The sequence below is a fragment of the Bombina bombina genome, chromosome 5 (assembly GCF_027579735.1).
Source record: "Bombina bombina isolate aBomBom1 chromosome 5, aBomBom1.pri, whole genome shotgun sequence".
Lineage (NCBI taxonomy): Eukaryota > Metazoa > Chordata > Amphibia > Anura > Bombinatoridae > Bombina > Bombina bombina.
In genome coordinates this window covers 375,011,756-375,025,874 of record NC_069503.1, presented here as the reverse complement: position 1 = coordinate 375,025,874, position 14,119 = coordinate 375,011,756, and the positions used below count along the sequence as shown (strand labels likewise).

Here is a 14,119-nt window from a genome sequence, read left to right as displayed (position 1 = left end):
GACGACTGTTGCGTACATCAACCATCAGGGGGGAACAAGGAGTTCCCTGGCGATGGAAGAAGTGACCAAAATCATTCAATGGGCGGAGACTCACTCCTGCCACTTGTCTGCAATCCACATCCCAGGAGTGGAAAATTGGGAAGCGGATTTTCTGAGTCGTCAGACATTTCATCCGGGGGAGTGGGAACTCCATCCGGAAATCTTTGCCCAAATCACTCAGTTGTGGGGCATTCCAGACATGGATCTGATGGCCTCTCGTCAGAACTTCAAGGTTCCTTGCTACGGGTCCAGATCCAGGGATCCCAAGGCGACTCTAGTAGATGCACTAGTAGCACCTTGGACCTTCAAACTAGCTTATGTATTCCCGCCGTTTCCTCTCATCCCCAGGCTGGTAGCCAGGATCAATCAGGAGAGGGCATCGGTGATCTTGATAGCTCCTGCGTGGCCACGCAGGACTTGGTATGCAGACCTGGTGAATATGTCATCGGCTCCACCATGGAAGCTACCTTTGAGACGGGACCTTCTTGTTCAAGGTCCGTTCGAACATCCGAATCTGGTCTCACTCCAACTGACTGCTTGGAGATTGAACGCTTGATCTTATCAAAGCGAGGGTTCTCAGATTCTGTCATTGATACTCTTGTTCAGGCCAGAAAGCCTGTGACTAGAAAAATCTACCACAAAATATGGAAAAAATATATCTGTTGGTGTGAATCTAAAGGATTCCCTTGGGACAAGATAAAAATTCCTAAGATTCTATCCTTTCTTCAAGAAGGTTTGGAGAAAGGATTATCTGCAAGTTCTTTGAAGGGACAGATTTCTGCCTTGTCTGTGTTACTTCACAAAAAGCTGGCAGCTGTGCCAGATGTTCAAGCCTTTGTTCAGGCTCTGGTTAGAATCAAGCCTGTTTACAAACCTTTGACTCCTCCTTGGAGTCTCAATTTAGTTCTTTCAGTTCTTCAGGGGGTTCCGTTTGAACCCTTACATTCCGTTGATATTAAGTTATTATCTTGGAAAGTTTTGTTTTTGATTGCAATTTCTTCTGCTAGAAGAGTTTCAGAATTATCTGCTCTGCAGTGTTCTCCTCCTTATCTGGTGTTCCATGCAGATAAGGTGGTTTTGCGTACTAAAACTGGTTTTCTTCCGAAAGTTGTTTCTAACAAAAACATTAACCAGGAGATAGTCGTGCCTTCTTTGTGTCCGAATCCAGTTTCAAAGAAGGAACGTTTGTTGCACAATTTGGACGTAGTTCGTGCTCTAAAATTCTATTTAGATGCTACAAAGGATTTTAGACAAACATCTTCCTTGTTTGTTGTTTATTCTGGTAAAAGGAGAGGTCAAAAAGCAACTTCTACCTCTCTCTCTTTTTGGCTTAAAAGCATCATCAGATTGGCTTACGAGACTGCCGGACGGCAGCCTCCTGAAAGAATCACAGCTCATTCCACTAGGGCTGTGGCTTCCACATGGGCCTTCAAGAACGAGGCTTCTGTGGATCAGATATGTAAGGCAGCGACTTGGTCTTCACTGCACACTTTTACTAAATTTTACAAATTTGATACTTTTGCTTCTTCTGAGGCTATTTTTGGGAGAAAGGTTTTGCAAGCCGTGGTGCCTTCCATCTAGGTGACCTGATTTGCTCCCTCCCTTCATCCGTGTCCTAAAGCTTTGGTATTGGTTCCCACAAGTAAGGATGACGCCGTGGACCGGACACACCTATGTTGGAGAAAACAGAATTTATGTTTACCTGATAAATTACTTTCTCCAACGGTGTGTCCGGTCCACGGCCCGCCCTGGTTTTTTTAATCAGGTCTGATAATTTATTTTCTTTAACTACAGTCACCACGGTATCATATGATTTCTCCTATGCAAATATTCCTCCTTTACGTCGGTCGAATGACTGGGGAAGGCGGAGCCTAGGAGGGATCATGTGACCAGATTTGCTGGGCTCTTTGCCATTTCCTGTTGGGGAGGAGAATATCCCACAAGTAAGGATGACGCCGTGGACCGGACACACCGTTGGAGAAAGTAATTTATCAGGTAAACATAAATTCTGTTTTTTATTAAATAAGAATAAAGGGCTTCACAAGGGCTTTAAAGACTGGTAGATATTTTTCTGGGCTAAAACGATTGATATATAAGCTTTTTTAATACTTCATAGTTTTGAGGAGTTATTTTATTCTTGGGAATTATGTAAAATAACCGGCAGGCACTGTATTGGACACCTTTTTTCACTGGGGGCCTTCTCTAATCATAGGCAGAGCCTCATTTTCGCGCCTCTATTGCGCAGTTGTTTTTGGGAAGCAAGACATGCAGATGCATGTGTGAGGAGCTCAGATACATAGAAAAAGCTTACTGAAGGCGTCATTTGGTATCGTATTCCCCTTTGGGCTTGGTTGGTTCTCAGCAAAGCAGATACCAGGGACTGTATAGGGGTTAAATATAAAAACGGTTCCGGTTCCGTTATTTTAAGAGTTAAAGCTTTCAAATTTGGTGTGCAATACTTTTAAGGCTTTAAGACACTGTGGTGAAATTTTGGTGAATTTTGAACAATTCCTTCATACTTTTTCACATTTTCAGTAATAAAGTGTGTTCAGTTTAAAATTTAAAGTGACAGTAACGGTTTTATTTTAAAACGTTTTTTGTACTTTGTTATCAAGTTTATGCCTGTTTAACATGTCTGAACTACCAGATAGACTATGTTCTGTATGTGGGGAAGCCAAGGTTCCTTCTCATTTAAATAGATGTGATTTATGTGACACAAAATTTAGAGAAAATGATGCCCAAGATGATTCCTCAAGTGAGGGGAGTAAGCATGGTACTGCATCATCCCCTCCTTCGTCTACGCCAGTCTTGCCCACACAGGAGGCCCCTAGTACATCTAGTGCGCCAATACTCCTTACTATGCAACAATTAACGGCTGTAATGGATAATTCTATCAAAAACATTTTAGCCAAAATGCCCACTTATCAGCGAAAGCGCGACTGCTCTGTTTTAGAAAATACTGAAGAGCATGAGGACGCTGATGATATTGGTTCTGAAGTGCCCCTACACCAGTCTGAGGGGGCCAGGGAGGTTTTGTCTGAGGGAGAAATTTCAGATTCAGGGAAAATTTCTCAACAAGCTGAACCTGATGTGATTACATTCAAATTTAAATTGGAACATCTCCGCGCTTTGCTTAAGGAGGTGTTATCTACTCTGGATGATTGTGAGAATTTGGTCATTCCAGAGAAATTATGTAAGATGGACAAGTTCCTAGAGGTCCCGGGGCCCCCCGAAGCTTTTCCTATACCCAAGCGGGTGGCGGACATTGTAAACAAAGAATGGGAAAGGCCCGGCATACCTTTTGTCCCTCCCCCTATATTTAAGAAATTGTTTCCTATGGTCGACCCCAGAAAGGACTTATGGCAGACAGTCCCCAAGGTCGAAGGGGGCGGTTTCTACTCTAAACAAACGCACTACTATCCCTATAGAAGATAGTTGTGCTTTCAAAGATCCTATGGATAAAAAATTAGAGGGTTTGCTTAAAAAGATGTTTGTTCAGCAAGGTTACCTTCTACAACCAATTTCATGCATGGTTCCTGTCACTACAGCAGCGTGTTTCTGGTTCGATGAACTAGAAAAGTCGCTCAATAAAGATTCTTCTTATGAGGAGATTATGGACAGAATTCATGCTCTCAAATTGGCTAACTCTTTTACTTTAGACGCCACTTTGCAATTGGCTAGATTAGCGGCGAAAAATTCAGGGTTTGCTATTGTGGCGCGCAGAGCGCTTTGGCTAAAATCTTGGTCAGCGGATGCGTCTTCCAAGAACAAATTGCTTAACATACCTTTCAAGGGGAAAACACTGTTTGGCCCTGACTTGAAAGAGATTATTTCTGATATCACTGGGGGTAAGGGCCACGCCCTTCCTCAGGATAGGTCTTTCAAGGCTAAAAATAAACCAAATTTTCGTCCCTTTCGCAGAAACGGACCAGCCCCAAGTGCTACATCCTCTAAGCAAGAGGGTAATACTTCTCAAACCAAGCCAGCCTGGAGGCCAATGCAAGGCTGGAACAAAGGTAAGCAGGCCAAGAAACCTGCCACTGCTACCAAGACAGCATGAGATGTTGGCCCCCGATCCGGGACCGGATCTGGTGGGGGGCAGACTTTCTCTCTTCGCTCAGGCTTGGGCAAGAGATGTTCTGGATCCTTGGGCGCTAGAAATAGTCTCCCAAGGTTATCTTCTGGAATTCAAGGAGCTTCCCCCAAGGGGGAGGTTCCACAGGTCTCAATTGTCTTCAGACCACATAAAAAGACAGGCATTCTTACATTGTGTAGAAGACCTGTTAAAAATGGGAGTGATTCATCCTGTTCCATTAGGAGAACAAGGGATGGGATTCTACTCCAATCTGTTCATAGTTCCCAAAAAAGAGGGAACATTCAGACCAATCTTAGATCTCAAGATCCTAAACAAGTTTCTCAAGGTTCCATCGTTCAAAATGGAAACCATTCGGACAATTCTTCCTTCCATCCAGGAAGGTCATCCAGGATGCGTATCTACATATTCCTATCCACAAGGAACATCATCGGTTCCTAAGGTTCGCCTTTCTGGACAAGCATTACCAGTTTGTGGCACTTCCATTCGGATTAGCCACTGCTCCAAGAATTTTCACAAAGGTACTAGGGTCCCTTCTAGCGGTGCTACGACCAAGGGGCATTGCAGTAGTACCTTACTTGGACGACATACTGATTCAAGCGTCGTCCCTTTCACAAGCAAAGGCTCATACGGACATTGTCCTGGCCTTTCTCAGATCTCACGGGTGGAAAGTGAACGTAGAAAAAAGTTCTCTATCTCCGTCAACAAGAGTTCCCTTCTTGGGAACAATAATAGACTCCTTAGAAATGAGGATTTTTCTGACAGAGGCCAGAAAATCAAAACTTCTAAGCTCTTGTCAAGTACTTCATTCTGTTCCTCTTCCTTCCATAGCGCAGTGCATGGAAGTAATAGGTTTGATGGTCGCGGCAATGGACATAGTTCCTTTTGCGCGAATTCATCTGAGACCATTACAACTGTGCATGCAAGTAGATCAGAGGACCAGAGATTCACTCCGTTGGTGGCTGACCCTGGACAACCTGTCACAGGGGATGAGCTTCCGCAGACCAGAGTGGGTCATTGTCACGACCGACGCCAGTCTGGTGGGCTGGGGCGCGGTCTGGGAACCCCTGAAAGCTCAGGGTCTTTGGTCTCGGGAAGAATCTCTTCTCCCGATAAATATTCTGGAACTGAGAGCGATATTCAATGCTCTCAAGGCTTGGCCTCAGCTAGCAAAGGCCAAATTCATACGGTTTCAATCAGACAACATGACGACTGTTGCGTATATCAACCATCAGGGGGGAACAAGGAGTTCCCTGGCGATGGAAGAAGTGACCAAAATCATTCAATGGGCGGAGACTCACTCCTGCCACTTGTCTGCAATCCACATCCCAGGAGTGGAAAATTGGGAAGCGGATTTTCTGAGTCGTCAGACATTCCATCCGGGGGAGTGGGAACTCCATCCGGAAATCTTTGCCCAAATTACTCAATTGTGGGGCATTCCAGACATGGATCTGATGGCCTCTCGTCAGAACTTCAAGGTTCCTTGCTACGGGTCCAGATCCAGGGATCCCAAGGCGACTCTAGTAGATGCACTAGTAGCACCTTGGACCTTCAACCTAGCTTATGTATTCCCACCGTTTCCTCTCATCCCCAGGCTGGTAGCCAGGATCAATCAGGAGAGGGCATCGGTGATCTTGATAGCTCCTGCGTGGCCACGCAGGACTTGGTATGCAGACCTGGTGAATATGTCATCGGCTCCACCATGGAAGCTACCTTTGAGACAGGACCTTCTTGTTCAAGGTCCGTTCGAACATCCGAATCTGGCCTCACTCCAACTGACTGCTTGGAGATTGAACGCTTGATTTTATCAAAGCGAGGGTTCTCAGATTCTGTCATTGATACTCTTGTTCAGGCCAGAAAGCCTGTAACTAGAAAAATCTACCATAAAATATGGAAAAAATATATCTGTTGGTGTGAATCTAAAGGATTCCCATGGAACAAGATAAAAATTCCTAAGATTCTATCCTTTCTTCAAGAAGGTTTGGAGAAAGGATTATCTGCAAGTTCTTTGAAGGGACAGATTTCTGCTTTATCTGTTTTACTTCACAAAAAGCTGGCGGCTCTGCCAGATGTTCAAGCTTTTGTTCAGGCTCTGGTTAGAATCAAGCCTGTTTACAAACATTTGACTCCTCCTTGGAGTCTCAATTTAGTTCTTTCAGTTCTTCAGGGGGTTCCGTTTGAACCCTTACATTCCGTAGATATTAAGTTATTATCTTGGAAAGTTTTGTTTTTGGTTGCAATTTCTTCTGCTAGAAGAGTTTCAGAGTCTGCTCTGCAGTGTTCTCCTCCTTATCTGGTGTTCCATGCAGATAAGGTGGTTTTGCGTACTAAACCTGGTTTTCTTCCGAAAGTTGTTTCTAACAAAAACATTAACCAGGAGATAGTCGTGCCTTCTTTGTGTCCGAATCCAGTTTCAAAGAAGGAACGTTTGTTGCACAATCTGGATGTAGTTCGTGCTCTAAAATTCTATTTAGATGCTACAAAGGATTTCAGACAAACATCTTCCTTGTTTGTTGTTTATTCTGGTAAAAGGAGAGGTCAAAAAGCAACTTCTACCTCTCTCTCTTTTTGGCTTAAAAGCATCATCAGATTGGCTTATGAGACTGCCGGACGGCAGCCTCCTGAAAGAATCACAGCTCATTCCACTAGGGCCGTGGCTTCCACATGGGCCTTCAAGAACGAGGCTTCTGTTGATCAGATATGTAAGGCAGCGACTTGGTCTTCACTGCACACTTTTACTAAATTTTACAAATTTGATACTTTTGCTTCTTCTGAGGCTATTTTTGGGAGAAAGGTTTTGCAAGCCGTGGTGCCTTCCATCTAGGTGACCTGATTTGCTCCCTCCCATCATCCGTGTCCTAAAGCTTTGGTATTGGTTCCCACAAGTAAGGATGACGCCGTGGACCGGACACACCTATGTTGGAGAAAACAGAATTTATGTTTACCTGATAAATTACTTTCTCCAACGGTGTGTCCGGTCCACGGCCCGCCCTGGTTTTTTAATCAGGTCTGATAATTTATTTTCTTTAACTACAGTCACCACGGTATCATATGATTTCTCCTATGCAAATATTCCTCCTTTACGTCGGTCGAATGACTGGGGAAGGCGGAGCCTAGGATGGATCATGTGACCAGCTTTGCTGGGCTCTTTGCCATTTCCTGTTGGGGAAGAGAATATCCCACAAGTAAGGATGACGCCGTGGACCGGACACACCGTTGGAGAAAGTAATTTATCAGGTAAACATAAATTCTGTTTTTCTTCAAAATAATACAGAAGAATGTTTTTTAGTCTTAGAGGTTTCTGACCTTGGCTCCAAAAGATCTATTTGAAACGAAAACCAACACAGATCATTACCCAAATAACACTATTAAGAATATTGGTGACCGCCTAATGCGACGGGGCAGTTTCTCTTCAGCACGGATTGGCTTGCATTGAGCCTGTATTTGAAATCCTGCAAAGAGGAGAGGGTCATAAAATTGCAAAATATATATTTAATAAATTGATAAATCTCTATCTGTTTAAGAGTTACTGATATAATAAACGCAGATGTTCGTTCTACAAAGTATTGGTTATTTGGAGTACACACTGTTATCTTTATTTCAATTATTTTTTTTATATATAATCATATTGAAGTTTAAAAAGGGTTTGAAAAGTTTCTACCTGATCCAAGAAGACATGAAATAATGTACCGACCAATACTGATTGGGGTTACTTTGAATATGAATAAATTCTGATAAATAAAAATCTAGTTTTTTAATTGTTGACCACATTCATCTGAATTGTATTTTCCTTCTTTTATTAGGTCACATTGAAGTTGTTAAATTACTTGTGAGTCATGCAGCTGAAGTAACATGTAAAGACAAGAAATCCTATACACCACTGCATGCAGCAGCCTCTAGCGGGATGATCAGCGTAGTGAAATATCTTCTAGACATGGGAGTTGATGTAAGTGAAAAGAAGCCTTGTGTAATCTGTATATCATTTTCTTCCAGCAAGCATATTCACTATTCTTGGTTAGCATTTTAATTCTTACTCAGAGTAGGTAAAAATACCCAAAAGTCTTGGCTCCTGCCCTACCTCTAAGCACCCGTCTCTTTGTTTTGGGTGTCTGTGTTTCTTTTACAAGATAAACCGAGTCCACGGGTTTCATCCTTACTTGTGGGATATAATCCTCCTGTTAACAGGAAGTGGCAAAGAGCACCACAGCAGAGCTGCTATATAGCTCCTCCCTTAACTCCTCCCCCCAGTCATTCTCTTTGCCTGTGCTAGTAATAGGAAGGGTAAAGTTTAAGTGGTGATAAAATGATAGTTTTTAGTTTCTTCAATCAAGAGTTTTTTATTTTAAATGGTACCGGAGAGTACTGTTTTCCTAAGGCAGGACATAGAAGAAGAATTCTGCCTTGAGTTTGATGATCTCAGCAGTTGTAACTGAGATCCATGTTGTTTTCCCACAAGATTAGCTGAGGTGTACAAGAAATCTTCAGTGTGGGAAACGTTTCCTGCTGCAAGCAGCATTGAGGTATGTGCAGTCATTTTTATTCTGATGAGACTTGGTGGATCAGAATTGTCTGTCATATTTCCTAAATTGGAAAAGGGGTAAGCAGTAGTCCGGGTAGGGTGGTACTGTACTCCTGTGTATATTGATCCTTCTGAGAGACTTCAGCAAGGGACACTTAAGGGCTATGGTTAGATACTGGTGCAGCCTAGAAACGCTATCTTTATTAAAGAGGAGGCTTATCAGGGCTGATATGTTTATGCTTTTGGGGGTTCACATGGCACATCATTTTTAGGCATGGTCATTTTTGCTCAAGACCGTTTCCCATGTGGCTGGCTGTGTTAGTTTCACATCGGACATGATGGGCGCGGCCTAATTTTCACGCTTTTGTGCGCAGTTAGAGCCGGAGAGAGCAGCAGCCATTTACTCCGGTTGGGACCAGACTGTGAGGTTGTTTTGTGGAGCAAGTCCGGATCGTTTTAACTGACCTTTGGGGCAGGTAGGCTCCACAGCAAAGCTGTGGCGAAGTGCAGAGGCGGTTTGAACTTTTTTTCTGCATAACGTTGTGTTTGTGGGTTAAACGATCGATTTAAAGGGTTAAATCTCATAATCTCTTGTGGTGCAATATCCGTTTGCACATTAGGTGCTTTCACTGCCAAAATTATCTAATTTGCATAACGTTTTAGCACTTTTGGAAGATCTGCGTTCACTTTTTACTCTTAAAGGCGCAGTAACGTTTTTTTCCTGAATTGTTTTTCTTACATAATAAAGATTGTTAACGACTTGTGCTGTTATTACTAGTCTGTTCAACATGTCTGACATTGAAGAAAGTCAGTGTTCTATGTGTTTAGAAGCCATTGTGGAACCCCCTCTTACATTGTGTCCTTCTTGTACTGAAAGGGCCCTGCACTGTAAAGAACATATTTTAGGAAATTAAAGTGTGCCTAATGATGATTCTCAGTCTGAAGAGAATCCAGATATGCCATTTAATTCTCCCCAAGTGTCACAACCTTTAACCCCCACTCAAGCAACGCCAAGTACTTCTAGTGCGTCTACTTCTTTTACTTTGCAAGATATTGCTGCAGTGATGTCTACTACCCTTACAGAGGTACTATCTAAACTGCCAGGTTTGCAGGGTAAATTCAGTAGGTCAGGTATTTATGTAAATACTGAACCCTCTGATGCCTTAGTGGCTATTTCCGATGCACCCTCACAATGCTCTGATTTGGGGGTTAGGGATTTTATGTCTGAGGGAGAACTTTCAGAGTCAGGAAATGTATTACCTCAGACAGATTCGGACGTCACGTCCTTTAAATTTAAACTGGAACACCTCGGCCTGTTGCTCAGGGAGGTTTTGGCGACTCTGGATGATTGTGACCCTATCACAATTCCCACAGAAATATTGTGTAAAATGGACAAATATTTAGAAGTACCTACTTACACGGATGTTTTTCCGGTTCCTAAGAGAATTTCGGAAATTGTTAAGAGGGAATGGGATAGACCAGGTATACCGTTTTCTCCCCATCCTAACTTTAAGAAAATGTTTCCTATATCTGACACTATACGGGACTCCTGGCAATTGGTCCCTAAGGTGGATGGAGCTATATCTACTCTAGCTAAGCGTACAACTATACCCATTGAAGAAGTTGTGCTTTTAAAGACCCTATGGATAAAAAATTAGAGGGCTTTCCAAAGAAACTATTTGTTCACCAGGGTTTTCTCTTACAGCCTACAGCCTGCATTGTTCCAGTAACTACTGCAGCTGCCTTTTGGTTTGACACCCTGGAAGAGTCTCTGAAGGTAGAGACACCTTTAGAGGACATTTTCGACAGAATAAAGGCTCTTAAATTAGCCAATTCATTTATTACTGATGCTGCTTTTCAAATTGCAAAATTAGCAGGGAAAAATGCAGGCTTTGCCATACTGGCGCGCAGAGCGTTATGGCTAAATTCGTGGTCTGCTGACGTATCGTCTAAATCTAAGCTGTTATCTATTCCCTTCAAAGGTAAGACCCTATTCGGGCCTGAGCTGAAGGAAATAATCTCTGGCATTACTGGAGGTAAGGGTCACGCCCTACCTCAGGACAAGTCCCTCAAGATGAGGGGTAAACAAAATAATTTTCATTCCTTTCGAAATTTTACTACCACTAAGCAGGAAGTGAACTTTGCTCAATCCAAGTCGGTCTGGAGACCTAACCAGGCCTGGAATAAAGGTAAACAAGCCAAGAAGCCCGCTGCTTGCTACCAAGACAGCACGAAGGGGCAGCCCCCGATCCGGGACCTGATCTAGTAGGGGGCAGACTCTCTTTCTTTGCTCAGGCTTGAGCAAGGGATGTACAGGATCCCTGGGCATTGGAAATTGTGACCCAGGGGGGTACCAGCTGGAATTCAAAGATTTTCTCCCAAGGGGGAGATTTCATCTTTCATCTTTTCAGCGTTCTTACGCTGTGTAAAAGACCTCTACACAATGGGGCAGGGGTTCTACTCAAATCTATTCGTGGTTCCCAAAAAAGATCTCAAATGTTTAAACCAAATTTCTCAGAGTTCCATCGTTCAAGATGGAGACCATTCGTACAATTTTGCCAATGATCCAGGAGGGTCAATATATGACCACTGTGGACCTGAAGGATGCGTACCTTCACATTCCTATCCACAAGGATCATCATCAATTCCTAAGATTTGCCTTTCAGGACAAACATTATCAGTTTGTGTCTCTTCCCTTCGGGTTGGCCACGGCTCCCAGGATCTTCACAAAGGTTCTAGGGTCCCTTCTAGCGGTTCTCAGGCCGCGAGGCATAGCGGTGGCGCCCTATATTGACGATATCTTGATCCAGGCGTCAACTTATCTGTCATTTCTAAGAACTCACTGTTGGAAAGTGAACGTAAAAAAGAGTTCACTAGTTCAACAAACAAGAGTTCCATTCCTCGGTAAACATTAAAATATTTCTGACGGAGGTCAGAAAATCAAAGATTCTAAATACTTGCCGAGCTCTGCAGTCCATCCATCGGCCATTAGTGGCTCAGTGTATGGAAGTCATCGGACTAATGGTAGCAGCAATGGATATCATCCCGTTTGCTCGCTTTCATCTCAGACCACTACAACTGTGCATGCTCAGTCAGTGGAATGGGGATTATGCGAATTTATCTCCTCAGATAAATCTGGACCAAGTGACCAGAGAGACTCTTCGGTGGTGGTTGTCACAGGACCATCTGTCCCAGGGGATGTGCTTCCGCAGGCCATCTTGGGTAATAGTTACGACGGACGCCAGCCTCCAGGGCTGGGGTGCAGTCTGGAATTCCCTGAAGGCTCAGGGTGTGTGGACTCAGGTGGAGTCTCAACTGCCAATCAATATTTTGGAACTGAGAGCGATATTCAACGCGCTTCAGGTGTGGCCTCAGTTGGCTTCAGCCAAATTTATAAGATTCCAGTCGGATAATATCACGACTGTGGCATATATCAATCATCAGGGTGGAACAAGGAGTTCTCTAGCGATGATAGAAGTATCAAAGATAATCCGATGGGCGGAGACACACTCTTGCCATCTATCTGCGATCTATATCCCAGGAGTGGAGAACTGGGAAGCGGATTTTCTAAGTCGTCAGACTTTTCATCCGGGGGAGTGGGAACTCCATCCGGAGGTGTTTGCAACTTTGATCTGATGGCATCTCGACAAAATGCCAAACTTCCACGTTACGGATCCAGGTCAAGGGATCCCCAGGCTGTACTGATAGATGCTGTAGCAGTACCTTGGTCGTTCAACCTGGCTTATGTGTTTCCACCTTTTCCTCTCTTACCTCGTGTGATTGCAAGAATCAAACAGGCGAGGGCTTCGCAGGACCTGGTATGCAGATCTAGTGGACATGTCGTTTCTGCCACCGTTGAAACTGCCATTGAGACAGGACCTTCTCATTCAAGGTCCATTCCAACATCCAAATCTAACTTCTCTGCAGCTGACTGCTTGGAGATTGAACGCTTGATTTTATCTAAGCGAGGTTTCTCTGCGTCGGTTATTGATACTCCGATTCAGGCTTGCAAGCCGGTGACTAGAAAAATTTATCATAAGATATGGTGTAAATATCTTTATTGATGTGAATCCAAGGGCTACTCTTGGAGTAAGGTTAGGATTCCTAGGATTCTGTCTTTTCTCCAAGAAGGATTGGAGAAGGGATTATCAGATAGTTCCTTAAAGGGACAAATTTCTGCTTTGTCAATTTTACTTCACAAGCGTCTGGCAGATGTCCCAGACGTTCAGGCATTTTGTCAGGCTTTAATCAGGATCAAGCCTGTGTTTAAACCTATTGTTCCGCCATGGAGTTTGAATTTAGTTCTTAATGTTCTTCAAGGGGTTCCGTTTGAACCCATGCATTCCATAGATATTAAGATGTTATCTTGGAAAGTTTTTTGTTTTTCGTTGCTATCTCTTCTGCTCGAAGAGTTTCCGAGCTTTCTGCGTTACAATGTGATTCCCCTTATCTTATATTCCATTCTGATAAGGTGGTTTTGCGTACTAAACCTGGATTCCTTCCTAAGGTTGTTTCAAATATTAATCAGGAAACGTCTGTTACATAACTTGAACGTGGTTCGTTCTTTAAAAAAGTATTTTTTTATCACAGAGTGCATCTGGCCAGCTGTCTAGTCACAGCCCGGCCCGACCGCGCCATTATTCTCAGGGCAGCTCGCTCCCGCTGTCAGACAGAGCAGGAGCGAGCTGCACTGAGAGTAATGGCGCGGTCGGGCCGGGCTGTGACTAGACAGCTGGCCAGATGCGCTCTGTGATAAAAACAGACCCGCTCAGAAGAGCACAGAGAGCGAGTCTGAAAGTCTTTTTTTATAAAAAATTTACAGCCAATATTAGGTTGCATAAAGCTAGTGCTAATATAATGTTATATAATTCTGCACTATGTGCAGAATTATATAACATTATTTTTTATGTTTACTGGCCCTTTAAAGTAGCCACAAAGAAGCCAACTACCTTCTTGATTTCTTGCTTTCCCGTTGTTCCCTCCGACAAATTAATAAACATGTTTACCCTCTGAAATATTGGAAGTAGGGGAGACTATTCCAAAGATCGACGGCGCTGTTTCCTCTTTTGCTAGGCTGATTATTATTCCTTTAGGGGATAGCACCTGCCCAATGGACAGAAAACTTTAAGGTTTTCTCAAGAGATCCTTTCAGCTGATCTTGTAAATGTTTCATCCAACTGCTAGTGTATCCTGTGTATTTGTAGATACTGCAGTATTTTGTGACAACATATTTGACCTTATTTGCTAAGAGGTTTTCCTTGATGAAATTTAGGATTGCTTGAGGTTGGTCTAGACTGCAAACAGTTTAAGTTGTGATGCGCCTGTTGAAATAACTTGCATTAAAGGGATGGTAAACTCTTCAATATAACTTTAAAAAAATTAAAGTTCATGCCATAATTTTTCTAAAAACCTCTTCATTTTTTTTTTAATACTTCTATTAAATTTTTTTTTTATTCAACTATTAGATT

General features: G+C 43.1%; 1 protein-coding gene across 3 annotated transcripts in view; it reads left to right on the top strand.

Annotated features, from left to right (window-relative positions):
* Positions 1–14,119, top strand: part of ANKRD28 (ankyrin repeat domain 28) — a 1,012,368-nt gene that overhangs the window by 471,595 nt on the left and 526,654 nt on the right. For all 3 annotated transcript variants that reach the window (XM_053714205.1, XM_053714203.1, XM_053714204.1), the window contains exon 7: positions 7,936–8,078. In XM_053714205.1, coding sequence (XP_053570180.1) covers positions 7,936–8,078 — 143 coding nt within the window. The remainder of the gene's footprint in view (positions 1–7,935; positions 8,079–14,119) is intronic.